At 28.8% G+C, this 25,414-nt stretch overlaps 1 protein-coding gene across 1 annotated transcript in view; it reads right to left on the reverse strand.

The window, feature by feature from the left end:
• Positions 1-25,414, reverse strand: part of LOC132938338 (regulating synaptic membrane exocytosis protein 1) — a 219,767-nt gene that overhangs the window by 46,815 nt on the left and 147,538 nt on the right. Inside the window, exons 6-8 of the mRNA XM_061005117.1 lie at positions 19,495-19,764; positions 12,828-13,014; positions 593-778 (exon numbers count right to left, since the gene is read on the reverse strand). Coding sequence (XP_060861100.1) covers positions 593-778; positions 12,828-13,014; positions 19,495-19,764 — 643 coding nt within the window. The remainder of the gene's footprint in view (positions 1-592; positions 779-12,827; positions 13,015-19,494; positions 19,765-25,414) is intronic.

The raw sequence follows: 25,414 nt of genomic DNA on the forward strand, positions 1-25,414 counted from the left end.
ACTTTTATCAAGAATTCTGTTCAAACTTAATTATAATATACATTATATTTTTTAAATCGTCGTGTTGTAATGCATTTGTTTTGTATAGAAATGTCCACTCATATATTATTTTTGAATCTTTTGTTATAAAATTTGTACTATTTAACTGTTTTTGCATACACATTAAATAGTTATATCCCATTATTATAAGATGTAAAAAAAATCATTGTTTTATTTATAAATGTTTATACAATAAAACACAGAAATGGTTTTTTAAGTACATTTTTTTGAAAGAAAAAAATTACTCTGACATAAATTTAACCTTAAATAAATGAAAAAAAAAAGTTGAGAGTTAAATATTTGTTACGGTGACCAACATAATATTAATATATAACAACCACCACAACGATAAATCATACTATATAATTATTAATCCCATTCCTATTTGGATATAATTATGTCGTTAATCGGTATATGAAATATTCTTCCGAGATACAAAAAATAAAAAATATGTTTATTATGGAATTCCTTATTACTCTTATGTTTACTTATTTGAAGAAATTGTTGAAATCGTATGGAGTGCAGTCATACGACTAACCACGAAAATCATTACCTTGTCCCTCAGCAGTCAAAGTCGAAGTGACACCCTGTCCTCCTTGTTGCCCAACGCCGGGCTTTATGTCATCATCATAGCTATGTTGTTTTTGCACCCTGGACTTTCTTCTTACCCTTTGCACAGCACCCCGTGCTCCTCTCCTCCAACGATTTTCTGCGTCGTCAGGATCATCCGTAGAATCATCTATTATATATAGGTGGTTTGCAAATATTAAAATTCAACCATCTCAATCAATCATTTATAAAATTATAATGATATAACGTAACCCTAGTGTTCACTGAATTAATTATTAATTTATTTGTTTGTCATAAAATATATTATAACATGTATTATATCGTTTCAGTTTGACCAATATTATGAATATTACGTATTATATTATATTAAAACATTTTTAATAAAAACGTGCGATCATACAGATGACGAAAATTAACGATTAGTATATAATATTCAACTATAATACTAATTTAAATTTAAAATGGAAGATAATAATAATTGAGGAATTGTTTTTACTAACTAACGTACTGATTAAAATAATAGAATGAAGACAATATTCTAATACATTGATTCAAAAATTGTATTTTTTATTTGGTGATAAAAATAAATGAAAATTTACTGTTCAACATTAACAATAATTTCAACACGTATACGAACTACGAAAGAAAGTTTTTTTTTATATAATTTTATTAAATGCAATAATTTCCAAGCCAAAGTTAGAAGCGTGAGCAATAAATAATAATACATTTTAATCTTTGAAACAAAATCCCATGCCATCATGAATATTGTACCTATATATATATATTTATGTCTCAGTAGAAGTATAAATATCAGTAAAACCTAGGTTCTACTAACGACGAAATGGCCGAATACTGGATTTTTACCGATTGATATTGGTAATTTTTAGGATATACAAAATAATTCCCCAAATTATTGTAGTTGTAGTCGAGCTTTTACAAATAGGAAATCCAATTAGAATAAACAATCTATTATGCTTTAAGTCCAAAATATAAGTTATGGAAACAATTTTTAAATAAAATCAAAAGAAAGTAAAATAAATATTTGAAAATTGTTCTAGTTTGATTTTGTTTTATTAATGTTTTAAAAAAATGTATGATAAACCAATTTAATAAATACTATCGATGATATAAAAGTTTAAATTTCCTTAAATTTTAGGAAAAATAAAATGTATTTTTTCTAAAATTTTTTTTTATTGGATTTAAGCCCGGCGACTGGCCATTAGTTACTGTTGTAGGGGATTATGATGAATTGTGGTTGGTTATACACTGGTCCTTTATATTTGCATTTTCCATACACAATAACATTTTCAAAATATTTTGATTTGTTTTTAACTGTTGAGGAACATTTTCTGCTTCCAATTTTATTAGTCTTTTTTTTCTATGAATGTCAATTTGTTAGGTAATAAAAGCGTGAAAAGTGAATGCGATACTCCTGAAATATTGTTACAATAGCAGTTGAAAAATATTAAAAATACATAGGTACAAATTTTTTCTATAAGCATTTAAAGTTCAAATTTTGACAAGATGTATAAAATTTAAAATTTAATAATTATTTTGTCGTTAAAAATGTATAAAATGTTCAACTTTTATAACTAAGGATTGAAAATTTATAACTAGTTTCTACATAAAAAGGTTAGGTATATAAATAACTTTGTTCACAATAATATCATCAAATATACTTAGTCATATCATATAGGTTGACTGGCCTTCTTCGCTCAGAATCGTTTTTCCTATACAATGATATTACATCATTGAATTCAAATTTAACACCATCCATTACAATGACCCACTTGTAACCTACTGTACAGCATACCGACGTCCACTTACCCAATTTTTTTGTTTTCGTGATGTATAGGTATCATTACTAGTAAAAAAGCAAATCTAATTGGTATTTTTTATAGGTCAAATAGGAAAATTCTCCGTAGTTTTGAAAATAAGCGTCAAAAAAATCAAAAGAAAATTAAGAAAAATGAAATGCTGAATTTTTTACGCAAAACAAGTTTTTGAAAAAATCAACAAGCTCTTTTCGAGATTTATTATATGCATACTATGATGTTTTTGATTTGTATTAGTTGATTTTTAATTATTCTCGATAAAAAATTTTTACTTGGTGCAATAAACTTTAAAATGTAATAAAATGTTCCTCGTAAGTTATTATTAATGTAATTTAAAAAAAATCTGGAGTGTAAATTCACAACAATTTGCAAATTATTTCGAGTTGGAAATTCATAAAAATGTTCTGTTCATATGTAAGATTTTAAAATGTAATATACAATTCCTTATAAGTTTTTCTATCTTTAACAAAAAAAAAGTTAACCGGAAAGTCACATTAATTTTTTATGGCCGTTAGAAGTTCAAAGTTTTACGACATTGGATATTCACCCGTAAATTAACAATTTCTCGTCGAACGATTTTCTTATTTTGCTGTAGTTCAAAAACAAATAATCGTAGGTTCCTTATAACTTATAAGTTATTGTAATAGTAGATAAATATTAAATATCTATAAGCAGGATTTTTTTTTGTTAGCATCCAAAATTTAAATTTTGAAATATTCATCAAACGATTTTCATGTATTTGAATTTTTTTGTAATTAAAAATTTTTAATTTTTAACTTTTACGGTCACTGATTAAAAATTTAAAAAAGATTATACACAAGTTTTTTATAATGTAACTAAAAATTCGAAAAATGTAAGCGTATATTTATATATAGATATTTTAAGTTCCAATTTTGACGTAATTAGATATTTAAACAAAAACGAACAACTATAGTTATTTTATTGTAATTTAGTAATATTGTTCGTGGCTACTTGAAATATTATGTAAAGTATATTATTATATTTTTTGTCACGCCTGCACCGAAAGTTTGGTTTTCGATAGCGGTTGAAACGTTGAAAAGCGTCCTTTTTCCGTCCAGCGGGCGGTTAAGTGGGAATCCCTAATAGTGCCGGGTGGTAAAGTGGAAATCCCCAAAAGTGCCAGGTGGTAAAGTGGAAATCCCCAAAAGTGCTGCGCGCACATTTCACGCACGTATACCCTGCACAAACAGGCATTGAAATCTATACCACGGTCGTCGGTCCTTACAAAACATAAACTTTTGGTTACATCTGATAATCATATTAGGTAACCACCATGCGTGACGTTTAAAATAAATAAAACCAAATCGTTTCTCGTCTTTGAAAATATTATTGTCGTATAATTATAGTCTTGTTGTTGCATAGATCCCAGCATTACCTTTGTCGTGATTAATGAATGCAGAGGTGTGACAAAAAATAGTATGTGTGGCTCGTGCGGTAAGGCAATTTCAGTCTTTCAGCCCGCGACTGAAATAGCTCACTTCCCGCCCTTGCCACACTATATACTATTATACATACAAATTACATTTTTAAATGCAATTTTTTAGAAAAAATTAATTCAACCTACTGTATTACTAATGTTTAATAGAAAATTAATTACTTTAATAGCAATAATATCACAAAATACACTCAATATTTATATAGTCTGACAAACTGTTTTCGCTCAGAATCGTTTTTTGTATACAGTGCTTTTAGATAATTGAATTCAAATTTAACACATCCATTACAGTTATCCACACGATACCTACAATACAGCAAAGTGTTACCCACTTTTCAATTTCTTAATTTGAACTTTAATTATAAAAATGTGGGGAAGTGAGGGTCGCTCTGCTGTGCAGTAGGTTACAAGTGGGTCACTGTAATAGATGGTTTTAAATTTGAATTCAATGATATAATATCATTGTATAAGAAAAACGATTCTTAGCGAAGACGGCCAGTCAGCCTTTATGATATGACTAAGTATATTTGATGATATTATTGTGAACAAAGTTATTTATATACGTAACCTTTTTATGTAAAAACTTAATTTAAATTTTCAATCCTTAGATATAAAAGTTGAACATTTTATAAATTTTCAACTACAAAATAATTATTAAATTTGATACATTTTGTCAAAATTTGAACTTAAAATGCTTATAAAAAAAAATGGTGCATATGTATTTTCAAAATTTTTCAACTGCTATTATAACAATATATCAGGAGCTTTGTATTAAATTTTCACGCATTTTTACCCAACAAATAGACAATTATTATTGACAAATATAGAAAAAAAACTAAAAAAATTGAAAACTAGCAATATCCGTAAACAGCTCAAAAAGAGTCAAAATATTTTGAAAATTGTAGAGTGTATAGAAAATGAAAATATAAACATTCAGTGATATATTTATATATTTATATATCTAAAGTTATTCGTTTTTAATTACAACAAAATAACAAAATCGCTACACGAGAACGAGGGAATATCCTACCTTGTAAAAATATAAACTTAAAACGCTCATAAAAATTTGATTTTATTTGCTTGTAGACATTTTTTTTTGATAAAGATAGACAAACTTATGAGGAATCTTGTATTATAATTTCAAATATTAGATTTAAATAGAAAATGTATATAAATTTCTGACTCAAAATAAATTGTACATTTTCGTGAATTTTACGTATTTTGTTAATCTTTTAACTTTAAATGTTTACAAAAAAAAATTGTGATGATGGATTTTTAATATTTTTCATCGGTCTTCAAAACAATATCTTAGTAGCCTTCTATTAAATTTTTAAGCTTTTTACCCAACAAATTAAATTGTATTGATATTTATAGAAGAAAATCTAAAAAAATTTGAAACTAAAAATGTCCGTAAACAACTAAAAATAAGTCAAAATATATAGAAAATGCTAATTTAAACATTCAGTCAACATTTCAAGTATATACGGTCATTTGTTTTAGAATTTCGCCAAAATCAATTATTCTAGTTTTTCCTTTTTTTTCTATTGATTTTCACAGCACTTTAGAAAACTACAAGAAAACTTTTGACCCTCCCTCCCCCCCCTAAGTACCAACTAGATTTATTTTCCTATCAGAAAAGATACTGCTGAAGAATATCTAAGAAAAATTAAAAATTAAATAAAGTGAATAAAAAACACACATCATTTTAAAATCAATACATTCATCGCTTCGCTCAGAATCGAAAATTATTACTAACAAAATCTGAATGATAAATATGAAATAAAAGTAGAAAATTATTGAAACATACAATATTATTGTTTGTTTAAGAATGTTTGATTACCGAGACATTGAGAAGTTCATCATCCAAATCTAAATAAAATTACGTAGTCAATTAAAAACGCAGTTCACATTTTGTTTTTGGACCTGCTTTTTTATACTTCATATTTTTAGTATAATATATTTTATCCTAAGATTTATCATTTGTACAAGCCTGAACATCAACACTAATTTGATGTTTGACTGAATTAATTTGTATATTTAACGATTTACCAAAATCAATCGGCAAAGCCTTAATATTAGTTGTAGGTAAAATAAAAGTTTTACCAGTTAAGTAGTTTTACTAGTTTTCCTCGGTATTTGTATATATACAGTAATATATATTTATAATATTTTGTATGTACCTATATTGTATATTATATTATTAATTTATTGTTGAGGAAAAAAAAACAATTACATAGTTGAACTATCAGCAATTTACATAGAACTCTCTTCTAAATTTAAATCTTAATTGACACATTATTCGGACAGATCTAATAGAAAATTAAGAAAGAATGCAATGCGTTTATAAGCTATAACTTATTGTAGTTTTCAACTTCTTGGATAACTTATGCACCAGACATGCAATTGAATACCCCTGTAATTGAAGGTCCGTGACTTCGGATCTAAATTTCATGTCTAGTTTTGTTTATTTGCCATTTAATAGATGATAAATATAATACGAGTTTGTCGAACGAACTCAGAAACTTTGAAATTAGGGTCAAAAACGTTGCCCTAAACAAAACAGAACAAAAATAACGAGCCTGCAGAGGTGAGGACATAGGTCAAGTGACATGTTTTCGGAGGACACAGACTAATTTTATTATATCCACTGCCATAATATATAATATTATATTCCTTTTAGAAGGCAACTTGTTGAATAAATAATTTTTATGTTGATTATTCAATAAAATAATCTCCTCAAATTTGCATCTAATTAAGGCCGATGCTTGTATTAACAATCATATTAGTCCGTGATCTTTCAAGTTCTCGCGTTCGCACAATTAGCATATTATTCAAATTACACTAAAACAATATGTGCTTCAGGTATACACTGGGATTCGTCTGAACACAAATAACTGGAGTTATGACTATATTAATTTATCGATGGTATATGCGTATATAGCGGCGTAGGTATGAAAAAATAATAAACATTCTCAGAACATAAATTTTAATATCATGATATGATCGATGGACCAAAAAGAAATCGTTCAAGGGTAGCAGAAGGTGTTTTAATAATAACGGCATAGGTATACTCTGATACAGATATAATAAATATTGATTGATTTAGTCGGTAATCACATATCTCATTATCTTACGATAAAAAGATTAATTAACACGTCGTACACTCGCGGTCGTCTGCATGATTATTATATATTTTACTACATTTTAATCAAACATAGTTAATGTCATTATTATACGGGCATATACTACGCGAACCGCGCCCAAATATAAGTGTGCAGCTACACAATATATTTGGAAAGGGCAACAAAAAATAAAACGCAATAATACAGTAAAAACTTTGACCCAGCTCTTATCTTCGTTGAAAAAGGTACCTACGTTTATATATTATAGGGGTTGTAAGCTGCTCTCCACTCCTATATGGCCACGCACGCCAATTATTCGAGTGTTTGGTACTCGTCCTCACCCCGTAAACCTAAAATAACCCTAGACTTGTTGTGAGAAACCATGCTGGATATGTGTATATATAATATTTATTAGGGAGAATTTCGTCAGGTGTCAAACACAATTGTATCTAAGACAATAGCACGTGTTCAAAATCAACGAAAATATTATTATAGTTAATGTTTGGGGCGTAGCTTACCAAACAAGACCTTAATATACGCAGTCATAATATTAATATATACTATAATATGTTCTAATAGGTTATCTGGACCTGGAGAAGACCACGGGCACCGTAATATTATAATAAATATTAGGTATTATTGGTGACGATACACGATTTTTTTTAAGTCAGTAAAATCAGGAGCAGGCTGCAATGAAAAAAAAACTTATCCGGATTCCGGTTAAACATTTTGACCATATTATTATCAATAATTTAAATAACGGTTTGAGTCTGTGCACTTCAATATACGTATTCAATAATGTTTAGGAGTATAACACATAAAATATAATATACTTTTGTACCATTAAACTAGAATTTTTTGCGTGAAAATAGTGCATGATATAATATAAACTATCATAGGTTAGGTTTCCCAAACGCGGTAAATACTGGAGTGTAAAAAGTTTAAAATGTGCCCATAATACAAATAGTGTCTTGTATTGTTGAGCATTTTGTGAATATACCATACGTTTTCCAGGTCTTGATTTCGATATTATACAAAAAAAATTCTATAATAACTTATAATTCTATTCAAAGAAAAAACTTTTTTTTGTGCATTTCCGGGACATTTTATTTGACCTAGTTGAACAGAATTCTATATAACTGTAATCAATATTCTAGTTCAACCCTGCAAACTAATGTCATGTATTAAACACAAATTCAAGAAAGACGGTAAACCCATAATAGTTACGTTTAATAAAAAAAAAACTTTTTGTAGTTCTTAGAGTTATTGGCTTTCAGACGAAAATATATATTATATATCTATATTATATATAAATATGATAATAATAATATAAAGAAAGGTCAGATAAGAAAAAAAAGGTTTTTATTTATTGAGGATTCTCATTAACATCGTGTATAATTGTATAAGTAGATACAACAATATATTAGGTACTAGTAAAGGTGCTTCAGTTTTCAAAAACGAAAACATTAGTTAAAACTATAGTAGAGCCAAATAATTCTAACCTAGGTATGAATAACATCCACTGAACTGCTGTCGAAATAATATAGTCTTCAAAATTAAATGTGTGACGAAAACTACAAGGAATACCACTGGGAGAAGTCAGGCAATTCGATGGAGGTTAATATTATAACTTCGTTATTAAAAGGAAAATAACTATTCCAAGTTCTAACGACAAGAAGTTACGCATTTTCATGAGTCATGATTTCATAGCCTGCTATTATACGCGTTAATAGTTCCCTGTAAAGTGTAGAGAAACAATATTCAGTACCTAGAGATTTAAATAGATATTTGGAAACATGTAAGTGTTACAACAAATATTTTTTAAATATATTCTTTTACATTTTAGATATTGAACATAAAAAAACATCCATTTGACAATGATAGGTGAATTTCAAGAAAAAGTTATCTAAATATACGTGTCTAATCACATAATTTATAATATTTACATAAATTTAAAATTGGTAATATTTTAGATATTATGTCAAATTAGTGAAATAACTAAAATATTGTGTTCAAGAGAAACCAATAAAAGATAATTGTGACACATTCTTCGGTAGTCTTATGTACAAATTTAAATATATTAAATTAAATAACTATAGTAGGTATATACTATAAAAATGTGACGTTGTAAATACATTTTGATTTAAGGGGCCCGGTGCCGATGACATTTTGTCGTCAAAAATACACTCTGCGGGAATAACGATACCGCCTTGTAAAATCAACCAAATTTCATATTTTTTTTTTAATTGCTAGAGGAAAATATTCTATAGACCGCATCGATCTCTATTTTTCAATATTTTACTCTCAAACTTTATAATAGGTCTAAAAAAATACAAGATAAAAAGCATTTTTTTACAAATTTTTTAATAATATATATAATAATAATATATAATAATAATTATTTGAAATAAAATACAAAATCAGAGATCGATGCGGGCTGTAGGATGTCTTCTTCTTTCAGATAAAAAAGTCTTATAATTGAGGTGGCAACTAAAGTATACAATTTTAGAATATAAAATTGTTTAAAATTGTGAAAAATTTGAAAAACTGGCACCGGGACCTTTAAAATAAAGTTTTCATCGAAATTAACCCCAACACCATAATATTCATAAATACTGAGTTTGAAAAATATTAAATCCAAGGCAATAAATTCGTAAAATAGCTTATAGTATATTATATTACTATGATAATCGTTTTTAAACATTTCATTCTGTAGATAAATTTCACAACCCTATCGGCTATCATAGGTAACTGATACCGTTATAAGTACTAAATTTATAATCATCCAAATAAAAATAAATAGTGACGGAATTTTGTAAGTTTGCATCCACATAGGCGACAGCGTGAATATTATTCATGATATAATAATGATGGCCAATCAAAGTGACACTTTCACTTTCTACCGTAACTCAATCGGCGCTAACGACAAATGGTCTTCTCTATTCTATACTATCCAAATATTTACAATGGCTATGGTGGCAGCACTAAATTTTTAGCCATCCGTCATCGATCACCGAGGCGAGACCTAAAACCATCAAGCATTCACCTTTCAGTCTTTTTTGAAGATCAGCACAAGGTTTCCCGATAGAAAGGCAAAACCGTAAACATTATTTCCTTTATCTTACCTGATACTAATAACCTTGAACAATGAAATTAAAGAATTTAAATAAAGTTTTAGTAGCAAACCAAATTGTAGTAATATTTGAAAATTAATTTCTGTTCTATTTAAAAAGTTAAATTAATGACAATTGAAATAAATTTGACCTATATAAATAAAAATGTATTTTATCGGTAACAAATTACAATCATTTTCATAGTTTCAAATAACATAGCCAAAATTGAAATTCAATATCTTCTAAAAATATACCGTCGATTTATACATGTTGTTATTTTTTTTCTGCAGAAATGTGCCAAATGATAGTGATACAACTATTGTATACATGTAATATTATATTTTAGAGTACGTATATACAAACAAATTAGATAATGTGTTATTTTGCTTTTGAAATTTTGACATAAAAAGCTAATAAGTAAAAACGTATGGTTTGTATTGTTCAATGTTACAATTGTTTAAAATGTAAAAAAAACATAGTAATTTTCAGCTAGTTACTCAACAAGGTATCAAAACATCCCTGTCGTATTATCTAGTATTTAAGTAAGTACCTACCTACCCTTTATATTATCATTTGTGCATCATTATACTTCTGTATTATCTATACTCTATAGTCTAAATGTAATTTAATCTTGAGAATATTATCATATGACCATGACTGTTGCCACGGATTTATTTAAATTAAAATAATTAGTAAAAATAACTAATTATGTTTAATGATTACATATTATTGATAGAAACACAAAATTATTCAAAGAATTGAACTTAATTATAACTAACTATAAATTAAACCAAATTGTGTGGCATAATTCATTGTTTGAAATTAAATTAACCATTGTTAAGACAGCATAAATGTAAATCTAACCGTTTATTTTTTAATGAACAAAATTCATTATTTAGGCTTTAAAATTATTCTTAATATTATTATTTGTTTTATTTTTAATAACTATTAAAGTATTACCAGATATCCAAATATCAAAAAAAAAAAAATGAGTAAAATATAAGTAAACATAAAGTGATGATTATAATATGAAGACACAAAGTATCCAAACAGAAATTTAGCTTTCTATAGGAACTTATATTGTTTAGCAACTTTATTCAGTCTACCGTACCCGACGTTTGTTTATTCTTGAGAATGTTTCAGCGATCTGAAACTTTCATGCCCTCAACAAGAATTCAGCACAAAATCTATTCAATACCGTTTTGTCGGTCTATTAATCCTAATATAGCTCATACAACTTATCACGTATTTATACCTATAAGATTTTATAATGGTATATATAAATGCGAAATTCTAAAGAATATGTAAATTCTTACCTATTAAAACATATCATTTTAATTTAAAAATTAGTAATAATACCTATTATTTGAATTTTGTCATGTAAGACGTTTACATAACCCATTTATTTGACCAATTACAGTTTAAATTATTAGATTAAATTATAATAGTACAAATTATTGATAATAATATAAGCTTAACTTAAGAACCTTTATTAAATACAAATGTCGGTAATTCAACGTATCAACAATACTAACAATTGTGGCTTGGCGTGGCTCAGTGGCTATAATCAATCACGCAAAGTGGTTGAGAGTAAGTAACGTCCTCTACCACTAGTTCCCGGATGGGTGACCACCCGTATTCGCAGTGGAAAAAACCTTACCACATATACAAACTTGTTGCTAACCAACCGTATAAACCATCCCAACCCCACCAATCTTACAGGCTAACGATGATTTCAATCATCGAAGCCTTATTCTAGTAAAAAAAAAAAAATAATAATAATAATAATAATAAAAATATTAACAATTGACTCTGTCTCAACTCTTATATCTTGTATCGTATTTCGTTTCTAATTTATATATATAATCTTATAGTTGTAGCTATTTCATATTTTTACTAGATAATGATATCGATGTTCCATTATAAATTAACTACCTTCCTTATCTTCAAAGAGTGAAGTAATTCAAATGTTTTAAAAAAAAAAACGTATTAAGGTTTAAGGTTGATCTAAATATTGACTAGACACGCGATTTTCGGACATTTACGTTATCTGGCCATGTACAAAAATATTGTATTTTATTCAGTTGGTAACTAAGACCATACTTAAAATTATTTACAAGTTAGAGGCCCTGTTTGAAATACATAATTAATAGTAGGTATGTAATATGTTTCACTATTGCAATCTTCTTGGCTTGTTGTTGTGAACTATTTTATTTACTAAATACAGTTTATTGACTCAGTATCTAATCGTGTGACGGTGGATTTATATATAATATCGAATTTTTAAAAATTATCAAATCATCTTTTTAAAAGCTTATTACCTACAATAATAAAGCGGGTTGGCGGTTGCTATAGTTCACAATTATTAAAAAAAAACCTATAATTATTTGTATTACCACAGGACACTCCTTGGAGTGTAAAATATGTATGGGCTGGAAAAAAAGATCTTTAACTATAAGTACTTCTAAGCCCCCAAAATCATAGTTTAAATAAAAGCATAGTAAAGTTGGAGATGAGCAATGAGCGTGCTTGACGATTCGCCATATAAACTGTACGAGTGTTTTAATTTTTTTTCAAATAAAAAACACTAGAATCAAGCTGTGGTTAATTGTTATTATTTGAACAAACGATGGCGTTTAAACTTTCATTGAACTTAATTGATACTCTATGTGCATCTAAAAGTATACTTTACCGGCAGGTATGGATATTTTTGACTCTCGGCGGGTGTCAAATCGAAACACTGTGGGCTGCGTTTGATTCGTACTTTGGCCAACCACTGCACCGGCCGATCCTCGTTTCTGTCTGAGTCCCGTGTCCCTGTTCCACAGTTTGTCGTCCGTGATACGACTCCTATCGCCTACTTTCAGTGCAGCTGCAGCCTGAAAATATCGATATCAACACACTATAGTGACAGTTCGATCATTTCCGTGCATATACGTATAGTTTATTATGTGTATTAAACTGTCGTCAGTTATTTTAGTTATATAGAATTATTATCGCTATTTGCATGATATAACTACTAACAAGGTACCTATGTCAGCACCTCATCCGCCGCGCTGTTTTGCTGGTGGTCGTTGGAAAAAACGATGAAATATTTTTTCTTTTCTAAGGAATATAAAACCAAATTGCACGAACAACGAAAACAGCCGTGACCACCAGCGCGCATGCTAGGACCAAAACTCGTATTTTTTTTATAAGCTGTTGACATATACCTGGTTAGTTATACCATGGTTATTTGTATCGAGGCAGAGTTGTAGTAGGTACCACAAAAATATTTATTTTACAAGTTTGAATGTAATTATAATATATTATACAATATTATACAGTATAGTATTATAATATTATTATATGCTTCAATGTTAGTCAAAATCTTTCTTTTTTTTTTTTGTACACTTATACCATTATAGTTTATAGTATTCTTAGAATAGATTAGTTGCGGGCCGCGCACGTGAGCGATCGCTGTGTGGCGTAGCGGGTCATTCCAGAAACACCCAACTACAGTAAGAATTAATCTGAGGCGACGTCTCGGTTTTCTGGGCACGGTGTTCTTAAATAATTTGAAAGTTAGTGGGAATGGTCGTTGAGACGCGTCTCACCGTTCATATTTGTATTTTATTTTATTTTTCTGTAGTTGATATAATATTATCGTCGTCGTCGTTGTACCTACCGTATATTTCAACGTCTCCCCGTCCTAAAGACTCAAGCCTCGCCACTGATTTTAATACATGTATTGTATTAATTTGGTATATGGCAGAAACCAGAAATAAAAAATTATATTAAAATAACGTGCAATATACACCGACAGATATACGATCGTCTAACATAATATTATAATAAACATTTTGAGACTGTTAATTTTTATAAAAACAAAAGTCGATTAATAATACAGTGTATAATGTCATTACATAATATACACTCTAACGAAATTAGGAAGACAAAATGGAGACCATACTTTTATAATAAATGTCAACATTTTAAATAATTATTACAAAATAGTACAACCAAAAATTATGCTAAAAAATACTGTCATTTTTCTTAAATTTTTACAAGTTTGTTTTGTAATTAATTGTCTCAAAAATGTTATTTATCATTTTCGTCTCTGGATGTCAAGAAAAACAAATATTTTTTTTAATACGTGTGCATCATAAATTTAATCGAAACTAATATTATGCAGAAAACATTAATTATTGTTAAAATAAAAGTATATAATAATATGTTGCTTTGCGGCCGTACTATATTACCATACCACATAATATAATATAAAATTTACTAAAATCATATAAAATCTGTATACATGTATATAATAATAATAATAATATATTGTTATTTTGTATTGTTGATGTCTGATGATATTACATATTTTTTTTTATACTGAATTTTGTTATAAAGAAAAACGTATTTTGAGTAAGTGATCCTCAGACGTTATTTTTACTGAGGTATGTATTGTACCTATAACACAATGACTGGGTAATTAATGTGTTCACTGACGGGTTTCCCACATATTTTACATTATGGGTATACTTTTATTGACCACAGAAATAAAAGGTACAAGGCTAATGTCCAGTGTCCACCCTATTTAGGTAGGTACTTTTATGTATACTAAAGAACTTTTATAATACCACGGATAATGGATATTATACAGTTATGGTAGACATATAGAATAACCTAGATATTTGAAAATTATTTTAATATCAACAGTGAGTTACAGAGCCATGCAATTGTCTGGAATCCGTACGCCAGATACGAGCTTAGCTCAGTTGGTATACGTGTCAGCTCTTGATATAATTATAGTTATTATTGTATTACAATTGAATTACGCTGAAATAAATAAATAAATAAATCTTGAAATAATCTTACCAACTTAAACAACTTAAACTCTAATAAAAGTATTTAATTGTTAAAGAAATTAATTCAAATACATTTTATACTATAATTGACGGAGAAAACTTAATTTTAGCTAATAGGTAGGTACTTATTTTATTTTATTTATAGTTATTACCACATACACATAACAACTCCTTGATACTATCATTAATATTATTGTATGCAAAATTAAATTTTAGGTTCTGAGTGGAACAGTCATGTTTTTTAGGTCGGTATACCTACATGATAAATAGTAGAAATCGTTTTTAAACTTTGGAGATGGTTTCCGGTAGAAAATTAAATTTGGTTGGTACTTTTGAGAGGTCAGAATGAAAATTCTGAATACTTTTCTTAATAATTGAGGGAAAACCTTGGAAATGTAAACCAAAAGTTTATATTAGTATTTAATATATTTACATCTCAGACTTGTTCAAATATTTTTAGTTTTTTTTACGTTTATACTGATAAAAAATTTTTTGATCAGTCAAAAAATCATAACATTTATTTTTATATCGAAGATTTGTAAATTTAATATAAGGTTCTACATAAGTTTATCCATCTATATTTTTAAAAAAATTTACTGGAAAGTCACATTTATTTTTAATGAGCATTTGTAGATACATTTTCACGATATTGGATATTAACCCATAAAATAACTATGTATAGTATGCTCGATATTTTACGGTATTATAATAAATTAATACCTACTTTATGTTATATATAAATGAATTCCGGGGTTGGAATTATATTGGATTCAAAATAGGGTAGAATAATAAATAATACTACAAAACAATGATTTTATAATGAGATATAAATATGTTGAAATAGTATATATTATTGTGTAGCAAGGGCGGGAAGTGAGCTATTTCAGTCGTGGGCGACGTGTGCCGCAGGCGAGGGGCGCATTTCGTCCAAGACTGAAATTGCCTTCCCTCACGAGCCACACATAATATTTTTTGTCACATTGTGATTGTCTGCATTCATCAATCACGGCAAAGTTAATGCAGGGATCTATGCAACAACTAGACTATAATTATACGACAACTATATTTCGAAAGACGAGAAACGATTTGGTTTTATTTATTTTAAGCGTCACACATGGAAGTTATAATATGATTATCAGATGATTTCAATGCCTGTTTGTGCAGGGTATACGTTCGTGAAATGTACGCGCAGCACTTTTGGGGATTTCCACTTTACCGCCCGGCATTTTTTTGGGATTCCCACCCGCTGGACGGAAAAAGGACGCTTTCCGACGCTTCAACCGCTATCGAAAACCAAACTTTCGGTACAGGCGTGACAAAGAATATATTTTAACTCTCTAAATATCATCATGTAAAAATCAATCATATTTTATTAAAGAAAATGTAGTTTTAAATAATTAAAAAAAATAGTCTATAACCAATTGATAGAATATAAATGAAAGCTATTACTACAAAACAGTTGTTCTTATTTAATTCATATTTATATTATTATATTTCACTCAAAAAGTTTTTATTAATTAATCAATAATGCCAAAACTCGTTGTCGTATCAATCATGCAGAGAATAGGGTTGAAAAAAAAATCAATTCAAATATAAAACTTATCCGACTTTATAGCTGATTCGTCCATAACGCAATCATAACCATCGTCTTGCCAATTATTTAAGTTTATAAGCAACCTGTATCTTTGCGGTTATTTTAACGAGCGTCTTGTCAGTTAGGTTACACATCTTTTTTCCTCGTGACCCATTGAAAATAGACCCTTTTAAATTTGATGTAGTGAAATGTATACGAAGTTACTCTAAGTTTGTCCTACAGATTACAACATGCATAGTTATACAAATATTTCATCATTTGAAAATACTATTTTTTACCAATTTTGTGTTAGTATCATCACCAATTTTATATCGTCGATTTAGTTAACCAAGAGGATATTTTGTTGTTATTGTAATAAAATATTTTGGATTATAATTATATAACCAATACATTTTATTTTTTTTTACTATTAGTTATTTATAATTTTGGTGTTTGATGAAAATAAATATTCAGTTATTACTATATTTATGATACAATGGTTTTAAATGACTGTATTAAACTTGTATGTAAAATATAATAATTTTTAAGTTGTCAAAAGCCTCAAATTTTAAATATTTAATATAATATAAATGAGAACATGATTTATTTTTAAAAGTATTTTTTTATGTATAAAAAGGTTCTGTTTTGGTTTTACATTGCAGCTGCTGTAAATGTATTTACATAAATGGTAAAAGGAAAAACTCGGACTGCTTGAGTTTTTTATAACCCGTATGGAACTTTTTTTTTTAAATGTTCTTTTTATATTTTTATTAAAAATTAATTTAATAAAATAATTTAGCAAATATAGTGGATTCACATACAAGACGATAAAACAAAAACAAACTAAACGAAATAATGCAATTACCTTATCTCCGAATTGCATATTATTAAATTTTTAATTGCGGGTTTGCTGAATGAGGTTTCTTTTTAAGATTCGTTATCGAAGTTTTTAAATATAAGTTAAAAAAAAACAATTTATACCCTGATTAAAAAATACGGTTTAGTCCTTAAACGTCCTTCTGTTTATCTGGGACCGTACGATTTTATATAGATAGGTGACACTAGTAGGTATATACCGCCTAAGCATAATATTCTATTAAATTCGTAAGATAAAAAAATTATATTATATAAATGTTTTAATATTTCTCGGTTACCAGAGCTTTTATGTACCTCAATGAAATGTGCTATATTTTATATATTCTATTTATATTCTAATACTGTACCTTTAGGGCACCCGGGTACCTAGACACAGCGTAATAATATGTTGTACATTAACTAATCCGATATCGATTGTTGTTTGAAAGCGGTAGCTGTGACACACGCCACTCGAAAGTTTCCTAGAAAACTGGTGGACTAAACACGAAATGTGAGTACGACGAGATATGGTATACGTGAGTATATATATTTACAAAAAACAGGCGTATGTAATTTGCGCCAAAAACAACCCCTCAAAAAAAAATATATGTGATTTGCACCACATCTAAAAATTAATCTTGGTAATTTGCGCCACTTTTTAAGGTTGTAGTTTGCACCACACAAAACTTGATAAAAGGGCATTAAGTAATCTGCGCCATCGTGTACCTACAAAAATTGTAATTTGCGCCACTTAAAAATAACTAAATAGGTAATCAAGTTAATTTTAATAGAAAATCAGTAATATTATAATTTTAAGTATACGTACTCTATGTATATTAAAGAAATATATTATTAATATTTTTGCGATTGATATCGGACTAACTGTAAATATCATGATACTGCTTTTCAATACGGTTCGATATTTTGACGATTGATAATTTTTATTAGATTAGACGTAAACGATCTCGTTTCTACTTATTATTAGTAGAACACAATAATATTATATCCGGCATGAGTTGGTAATATCGTATTTCCGATGCGATATCAGTAAATTTATTGCTGGTAAATGCCAACAATTAAAGTTGAAAGTGTGGTGCAGATTACATATTACATTTCGTTTTCTGTCGTGGCGCAAGTTACCAAAACGAATTTTTAGATGTGATGCAAAATACATGTTTAATTTTTATATTTTGGCGCAAATTACATAAGTACTTAAATGTATCAATTGGTGGCGCAAATTACAAGTAATTAAATTGGCACAAAATACCATGTCCCAACAAAACTAGTCCGTCCCTCCTATAGGGTTTCTAAACTCCACAAAGCCATATAATCGTAGTTCTTCGCAAGTGTATATTCTATTCATCGATAAATCTTCATTTGAAATATTTCACAAACTGGTCTAAAATTCTAGCGGGTCAGTCCGTCTTTACTAACTTTTTTTTTAAAATTATATTTCTGGAACCATTTCCATCCCTATATATTTGTTTTATTTATTTAATTTAATTTCATACATACATATGAGTATACTACTGGGCCCCACTGAGAGAATTTGTGTGGGGGCCCAGGAGTTCAAACATATAGTCATACTAGAATTGCAGGTAATTATATATATAAAAAAAGATAAAGTTGTACATTTTTAAAAATATACAATTATAATTATGATTAATACTATCTAAAAATGTTAAACTAAAATTAACTAAAAATTGATTACACTGTATTGACATATATTGTAACATTAATTCATCATAACTCATAAGACTCCAATAGCTATTCCTAGTCTCAAGGAATCTATTAATACAACCTTAATTTACATCGGTCCAGTAATTTCTAAAATTAGCCATTAGCAAAAAAAACTAATTTCGCATTTATAAACATATAGATTAAAATCAGGATTTTTTTTAAAAGCAATATTATAAAATTTTGTTGATCTGTATCAAAAATGTACAATGTTAAGTTTTCATTTTCATTTTCGTTTTTATATTTTTTACATTACTAAATTTTGAAAACTTCTACCGAGAAATTTCTCAAAAGTTAAATGTCTTATATTGATCATCACAAGTTTTAAGGTGAAAAGGCGTATTTACTTTTTCCATGTCCTTCAGTGTGGCCGGCGACACATCCGAGTGCCGTCGGAGCTCGGGTGACCGTGGCGGTGCCAGTCCCGATCCCAATGATCCGTTCCCAGACCCGGCATTCCCAGAATTGCGTCCAATTTTCACGTCTGAATGCCGCCGCTGTAACGTGTCCGCTATAGGCACGTCCAACAAGCTGTCGGTAGAGTTCTGCGTCAGCACCGGTTGCAATATCGACGAACTTTGTTGTTTGCGCCGGCAAATACTGCAACACCAAGTGTTCTAAATACATGGAACAGAAAAAACAATAATTAGTAAACCAATGGCCAAACAGCAATACGTGCAGTATAATAATGTAGGTCAAACACATGATTATAAAGAGTGATTTTGCAACGAATGTCACTATTGGGATAAGCAAAGTGGCTCAATAATGGCATTTTTAGAATCATGTATGGTGCAGTATAACAGTCCCACATAGTTTTGTCATTATTCATCGATGCCGGTTAGTATCTGGTGATACCTTGCTAACGATATTTGCTAATACCTGCTGCTTAGCTAATTACTATATCTGCTTTTACGAATTTATAACAGACAATGTCTTCCAATCCTATCAAATTACAATAAAATTATTGGTCAAATAATTTTTTCGGTAATGTCATAAATTAATTGTTCTCGTTATGGCGGAATTAATCATGTGGCATTTTATCATTTCACCCGCATTATTTACTTAAAATACACTAGAATATTTATTTTAAATGTAAGTCATAGTTTTAAGAATATATTCTATTCGTATACAAATTTAATGATGCAGGTATATAGAATGAAAAAAAAGTCGGAGGCACTCGGGAACTGCCGCTGTAAAGCTATCGCATACCAATTATGTAACATGTAATTATAACTATTTATTTTTGTATAATATTATTTCAAGTTGCACTTTTTGGCCGCGACGACCGAAAAGAAAATTACAAAATGAGTTTGTTTGTTGATAATGGTAGATAAACACCATAGATACAGAAATATTTTATTTAAGACTTTTTTTGCTTGAACAACTGGTTAGACTGTAAATAACAAAAAAAATTATAACGCAGCATGTATCAAACACTGTGTAATAACACAACGTATATTATATGGCTCTACTGTAAAATCATGAAAACTGAGATACGTGTTGTTGCAGTATCAGCGACGATATAGGTATACATTCTCAGGGCCGTCGTTTGAGGGGGGGAGGTCGGTCACGTGACTAAATATTTTTGTCATACCCTCAGTAAAGAAATTTCACTCCAAAAATCACAAGGCCAAAAATATTACCTCCATAGAAAATTTGCTCTGCACGAATTCTGATCTCGATCTAGGTTAATGCCCAAATTACACTGTTAGTGACAAAAGAATTTTCAATAATTTCGAAAAATTTGAAAAAACCGCCATCTTGCACTACCAATGCGCGACAACGGACGACGTACGACGTGTTCGCAGCTGCGCGCCTGCGCATGTGACCAAAATAATAGTATACAATACATTTTAAGTTAACTGTTCATGTCAATTGTCGACGATGAACTAATGTGACGCTCTCGCCGGCAGCGTGTTCGAGGTCCGTGCTCGTATGAAGCCACGCCCTCCATCGTACAAGTCGGCCAACCGTTGCGTAGCAGGTATACGACGAGCATGCGTCTTAGTAGCGTGTTGTTCAGGCAATCAGGCGTTTCATTCGGATCAGTAGGTCAAGAGACTAAATAATAAAAATAACATCTTACGGTCACGCTTTTTCGTTACGAAAAACGTTTTTTCAGTCACCACGCCAGGCCCGCGATAAAAGCTACGCAATAGCTTAAAAATTCCGAACATTTCATTTCCAGGCAATTTTATTGAGTGTATTTAGTATTTATCAAATACCCTAATGGTAATATTAATTTTAGAAATACCCTGCAAATATATATGTGAGTAAATTGGTATGTTAGACCGTATTTTTTAAAAGTAATAGGTACCTACATAGCTGCTGCAGGCTCTAAACGCATAATGTGTTTCGGATCTCGAACGAAAACACTTTTGTCGCTGTCAGATTTCATGACGAATATTAGTTAAGAATTCAGATAGACATGATATCCCTCCCAATATACCTACATCATCACAGTTGGTGATGATATGATGACATGACGTGTTCAGAAACCGTGCATGAATGAATGTATACAGTTAAGGTGACAAGATATTGTTGTAATAGCCACATTGACTCATCAGCTTATAAATATATTATTGTAATTTTCAATAGCTACTATATTGTTCTAGATCAGTCCTTCTTAAAGTGGGCGTTGGCGGCCTCTAGGAGGGCGGTATAAGACCCGAAGGAATTTTAGGACGTCAAAGGAAGGATAAATCAATAAAAAAAATTGAAAAATATGTTCTTTTTATAGTTCAAATTAAAATTAAATAGGTACCTACTACACGTCCAATATACATAATTCCACTTACGTTTGTATTTGAGTAAATCCAAGCCTGATATTAAAAATCTTACTAAAGAGCATCAGTTCATCCTTCGCATTAGATACGTATTAGATACGTTTTAATTTAATTTTAATAAAAATAATTTTAAATATGTTAAATTATGTGTTTTAATTATATTTGTATTGTTCTTATCAAACATGGAAGTTTGAATTCAGATATAATAATATATAGGTATGGTGTATTTAAATATAACAATTACAATAATTATGTACTACAGATTGTAAGCTTAAAAATTGTTTGGGCCTTAGAATATTAATGATTCTGAAAGTGAGCGATTGATTAAATAAGTTTGTGAAAATGCAGTTTTCTAGATGTTAAAATATATTTGGTGTCTCGTTATCCTGTATTTTGTGTTCGATTAGGTTTTTTAGATTCTGAGTGAAACGATGAATGTATTGATTTTACAATGATGTGTGTTTTTTTTTTTATTTTTTTTTTTTTTTTATTTTTTTTTTATTTTTTTTTATTTTTTTATTTTTGTGTCTGTGTACACGATAAGTAGTCGAAATAATGCTTCGATTTTCGACTTCAGTATCTTGTTCGATGGGAAAGTGAATATCGTTGGTGCATTGGGGAGGTCAAAATTTTAATTTCCCAGTAGTTTTCATAAGCGATGTGAAAAACAAAAGAAAAATTAAGGAAAAACGGGAATTTTTACGCAAAATCGATTTTTAACAAAATCGATTTTGGTTATTGGTGTAACTCTAAAACAAATGACCGTAGATGCATGAAATTTTCACTGGTTGTTTATATTTGCATTTTCTATACACAATAAAATTTACAAAATATTTTGACTCTTTTTGAGCTGTTTACGGCCATTGTCAGTTTTCAATTTTTTTAGTTTTTTTTTCTATAAATATCAATAAAATTTTATCTGTTGAGTAAAAAAGCTTGAAAATTTAATAGAAGGCTCCTAGGTTATTGTTTCAAAGGCAGATGAAAAAAATTAAAAATCCTTAGTCACAGTTTTTAATTATAAGCATTTAAAGTTCAAATTTTGACAAAATACGGAAAAATCACGAAAAATAGCAAATTATTTTGAGTTGAGAATTCATAAAAATTTTTCTTTTTAAATCTAAGATTTGAAAATGTAATATAAGATTACTCATAAGTTTGTCTACCTTTATCAAAAAAAAAATGTCTAGAAGAAACTTAAATTAAATTTTTATGAGCGTCTGAAATTTATATTTTTACAACATTTGATATTTACTCGATTTCTCATGTAACAATTTTCTTATTTTATTGTAATTAAAAAACAAATGACTGTAGATACTTGAAAATTTCACTGAATGTTCATATTAGCATTTTCTATACACCATAAAATGTTGAAAATATTTTGACTCTTTTTGAGCTGTTTACGGACATTGTCAGTTTTCAATTTTTTTAGTTTTTTTTTCTATAAATAACAATAAATTTTTATTTGTTGGGTAAAAAAGCGTGAAAATTTAATATAAGGCTCCTGATATATCGTTCTAATAGCAGTTGAAAAATATTAAAAATACATAGGCACAATTTTTTTTTATAAGCATTTAAAGTTCAAATTTTGACAACATTACTAACATTTATAATTTATTAATTATTTTGTGGTTAAAAATGTATAAAATGTTTAACTTTTATGGCTAAGGATTTAAAATTTAAAACAAGGCTCCACGTAAATAGGTCATATATAAATTACTTTATTCACAATAATATCATCAAATATACTTGGTAATATCATAGGCTGACTGACCGTTTTCGCTCAGAATCGTTTTTCTTATACAATGATATTATATCATTGAATTCAAATTTAACACCATCCATTACAGTGACCCACTTGTAACCTACTGTACAGCAGAGCGACATCCACTTATCCACCTTTTTTTATGAATACAATTAGTAAATAGCACCACATAATATGAATTTGTTGTAAACAAATATTCTTGGAGAAAACTATAAACTATTCAGCGTATAATAATTTTGTCACAACATTCAATATCTCAGTATCACAACACAAATAGAATCGTAATAGTGTGTTATACTATAATATTATGTGCATGGCAATTTAATTCTATGCTTATATATATATACAATTATATGCTCGCAATTTGTATTCAATTGAGTGATGATCATCGGTATTCGGTTTATACTATCTGGGAGCCCTGCTGGAAACCGATCGCAAACCCGTAAAATATGACTTATTGGCCCTATTATGTTATTGTACTGTATAATATTATTATAGCCCATTAATGGTTGATCACTTCACGCGTCGAAAATCTCGTTCTAAAACAATTTAGGCTTGCGTGCGGGTGTTGATGTAGGACACGTCCACGTCACGTCCACGATGGAGATCGACGAGCTATTTGCAGCAAAGTCTGATACCAGTGGGACCATTTATGGCGTAGATGTGGTGGTGAAACCACTAAATAGTTATGCGTTGGACGTTTTAAAACACGTATTATACGTATTACATGTAAAAATACAAACAAAAACTGTGAATCATCGCCATTAAGGGCTGCCTGTCCTCCCACTGTTAAGAGAGCAGCGTGAAACTTTTAATTTTGAAACATAAAAAGAAACAATTATCGTGCATTGGCGTTTAGGTACCAGTAGGAAATATAGCGTTGTGGCGCTGATGCAAAGTGACGCAAAAGCGGTGTTCCCTCTTGAAAGAGGAGAAACTAGCGTACGTGAACTTTTTTTATTGTATCGACAAAATAGTATTTTGAATATTTAACAGCTTAGATATTAAATGTAATACAATATTATATTGTTGTAGGTGTATTATTATTATTTTGTTCAATGCGTTATATTTCCAAACATTTGACATAAATGAATCGTCGTGAAAATGTGTGTAATAGAAAAGGTGTAATTATATAATTATCTTTTTAGGTGACATAATTACACCTTTTCTATTTTTCGGGTAGCATCTTTCACGTATAAACACAATAATGGTAAAATTAAATAGATTGATCATAATAAATGTTTATTATATGTTCTTTTTTTTATTATGAAACACACGCATCTGGCGGAGAAAAAACAAATTGGTTTTTTATATCTAATTAACCCTAAGTGCAATAGTACATACAGTTTAAATAACTTTAATAACTTTAAGAAACTACTCGTTCAAATTTTGATTTAAATGCATCAATATAAAAAAAGTCATCAAACAAATTAAAATAAACAATATAAATAGAGTGATTTTTATCTGGAACAAAAAAGTTTTTATCTAGGAAACCACTTAAATGCTATAAAATATCCATATATTTGAAAATATAAATTAAACTTTTAAGTAAGTATACCAAAAACCAACAAAATTTAAAAATAAATAAAAGGGGGTGAGCGTGTTTGTGAATCACCCTGTGTATAATATATGGACGGATTTGTATTCTTTATTTTCTCGTGATTAACCGGCTAAATAAAGCGATTTCGCTTACCCATAACAGTACAATGTTCTATT

The sequence above is a fragment of the Metopolophium dirhodum genome, chromosome 2 (genome assembly GCF_019925205.1).
Source record: "Metopolophium dirhodum isolate CAU chromosome 2, ASM1992520v1, whole genome shotgun sequence".
NCBI lineage: Eukaryota > Metazoa > Arthropoda > Insecta > Hemiptera > Aphididae > Metopolophium > Metopolophium dirhodum.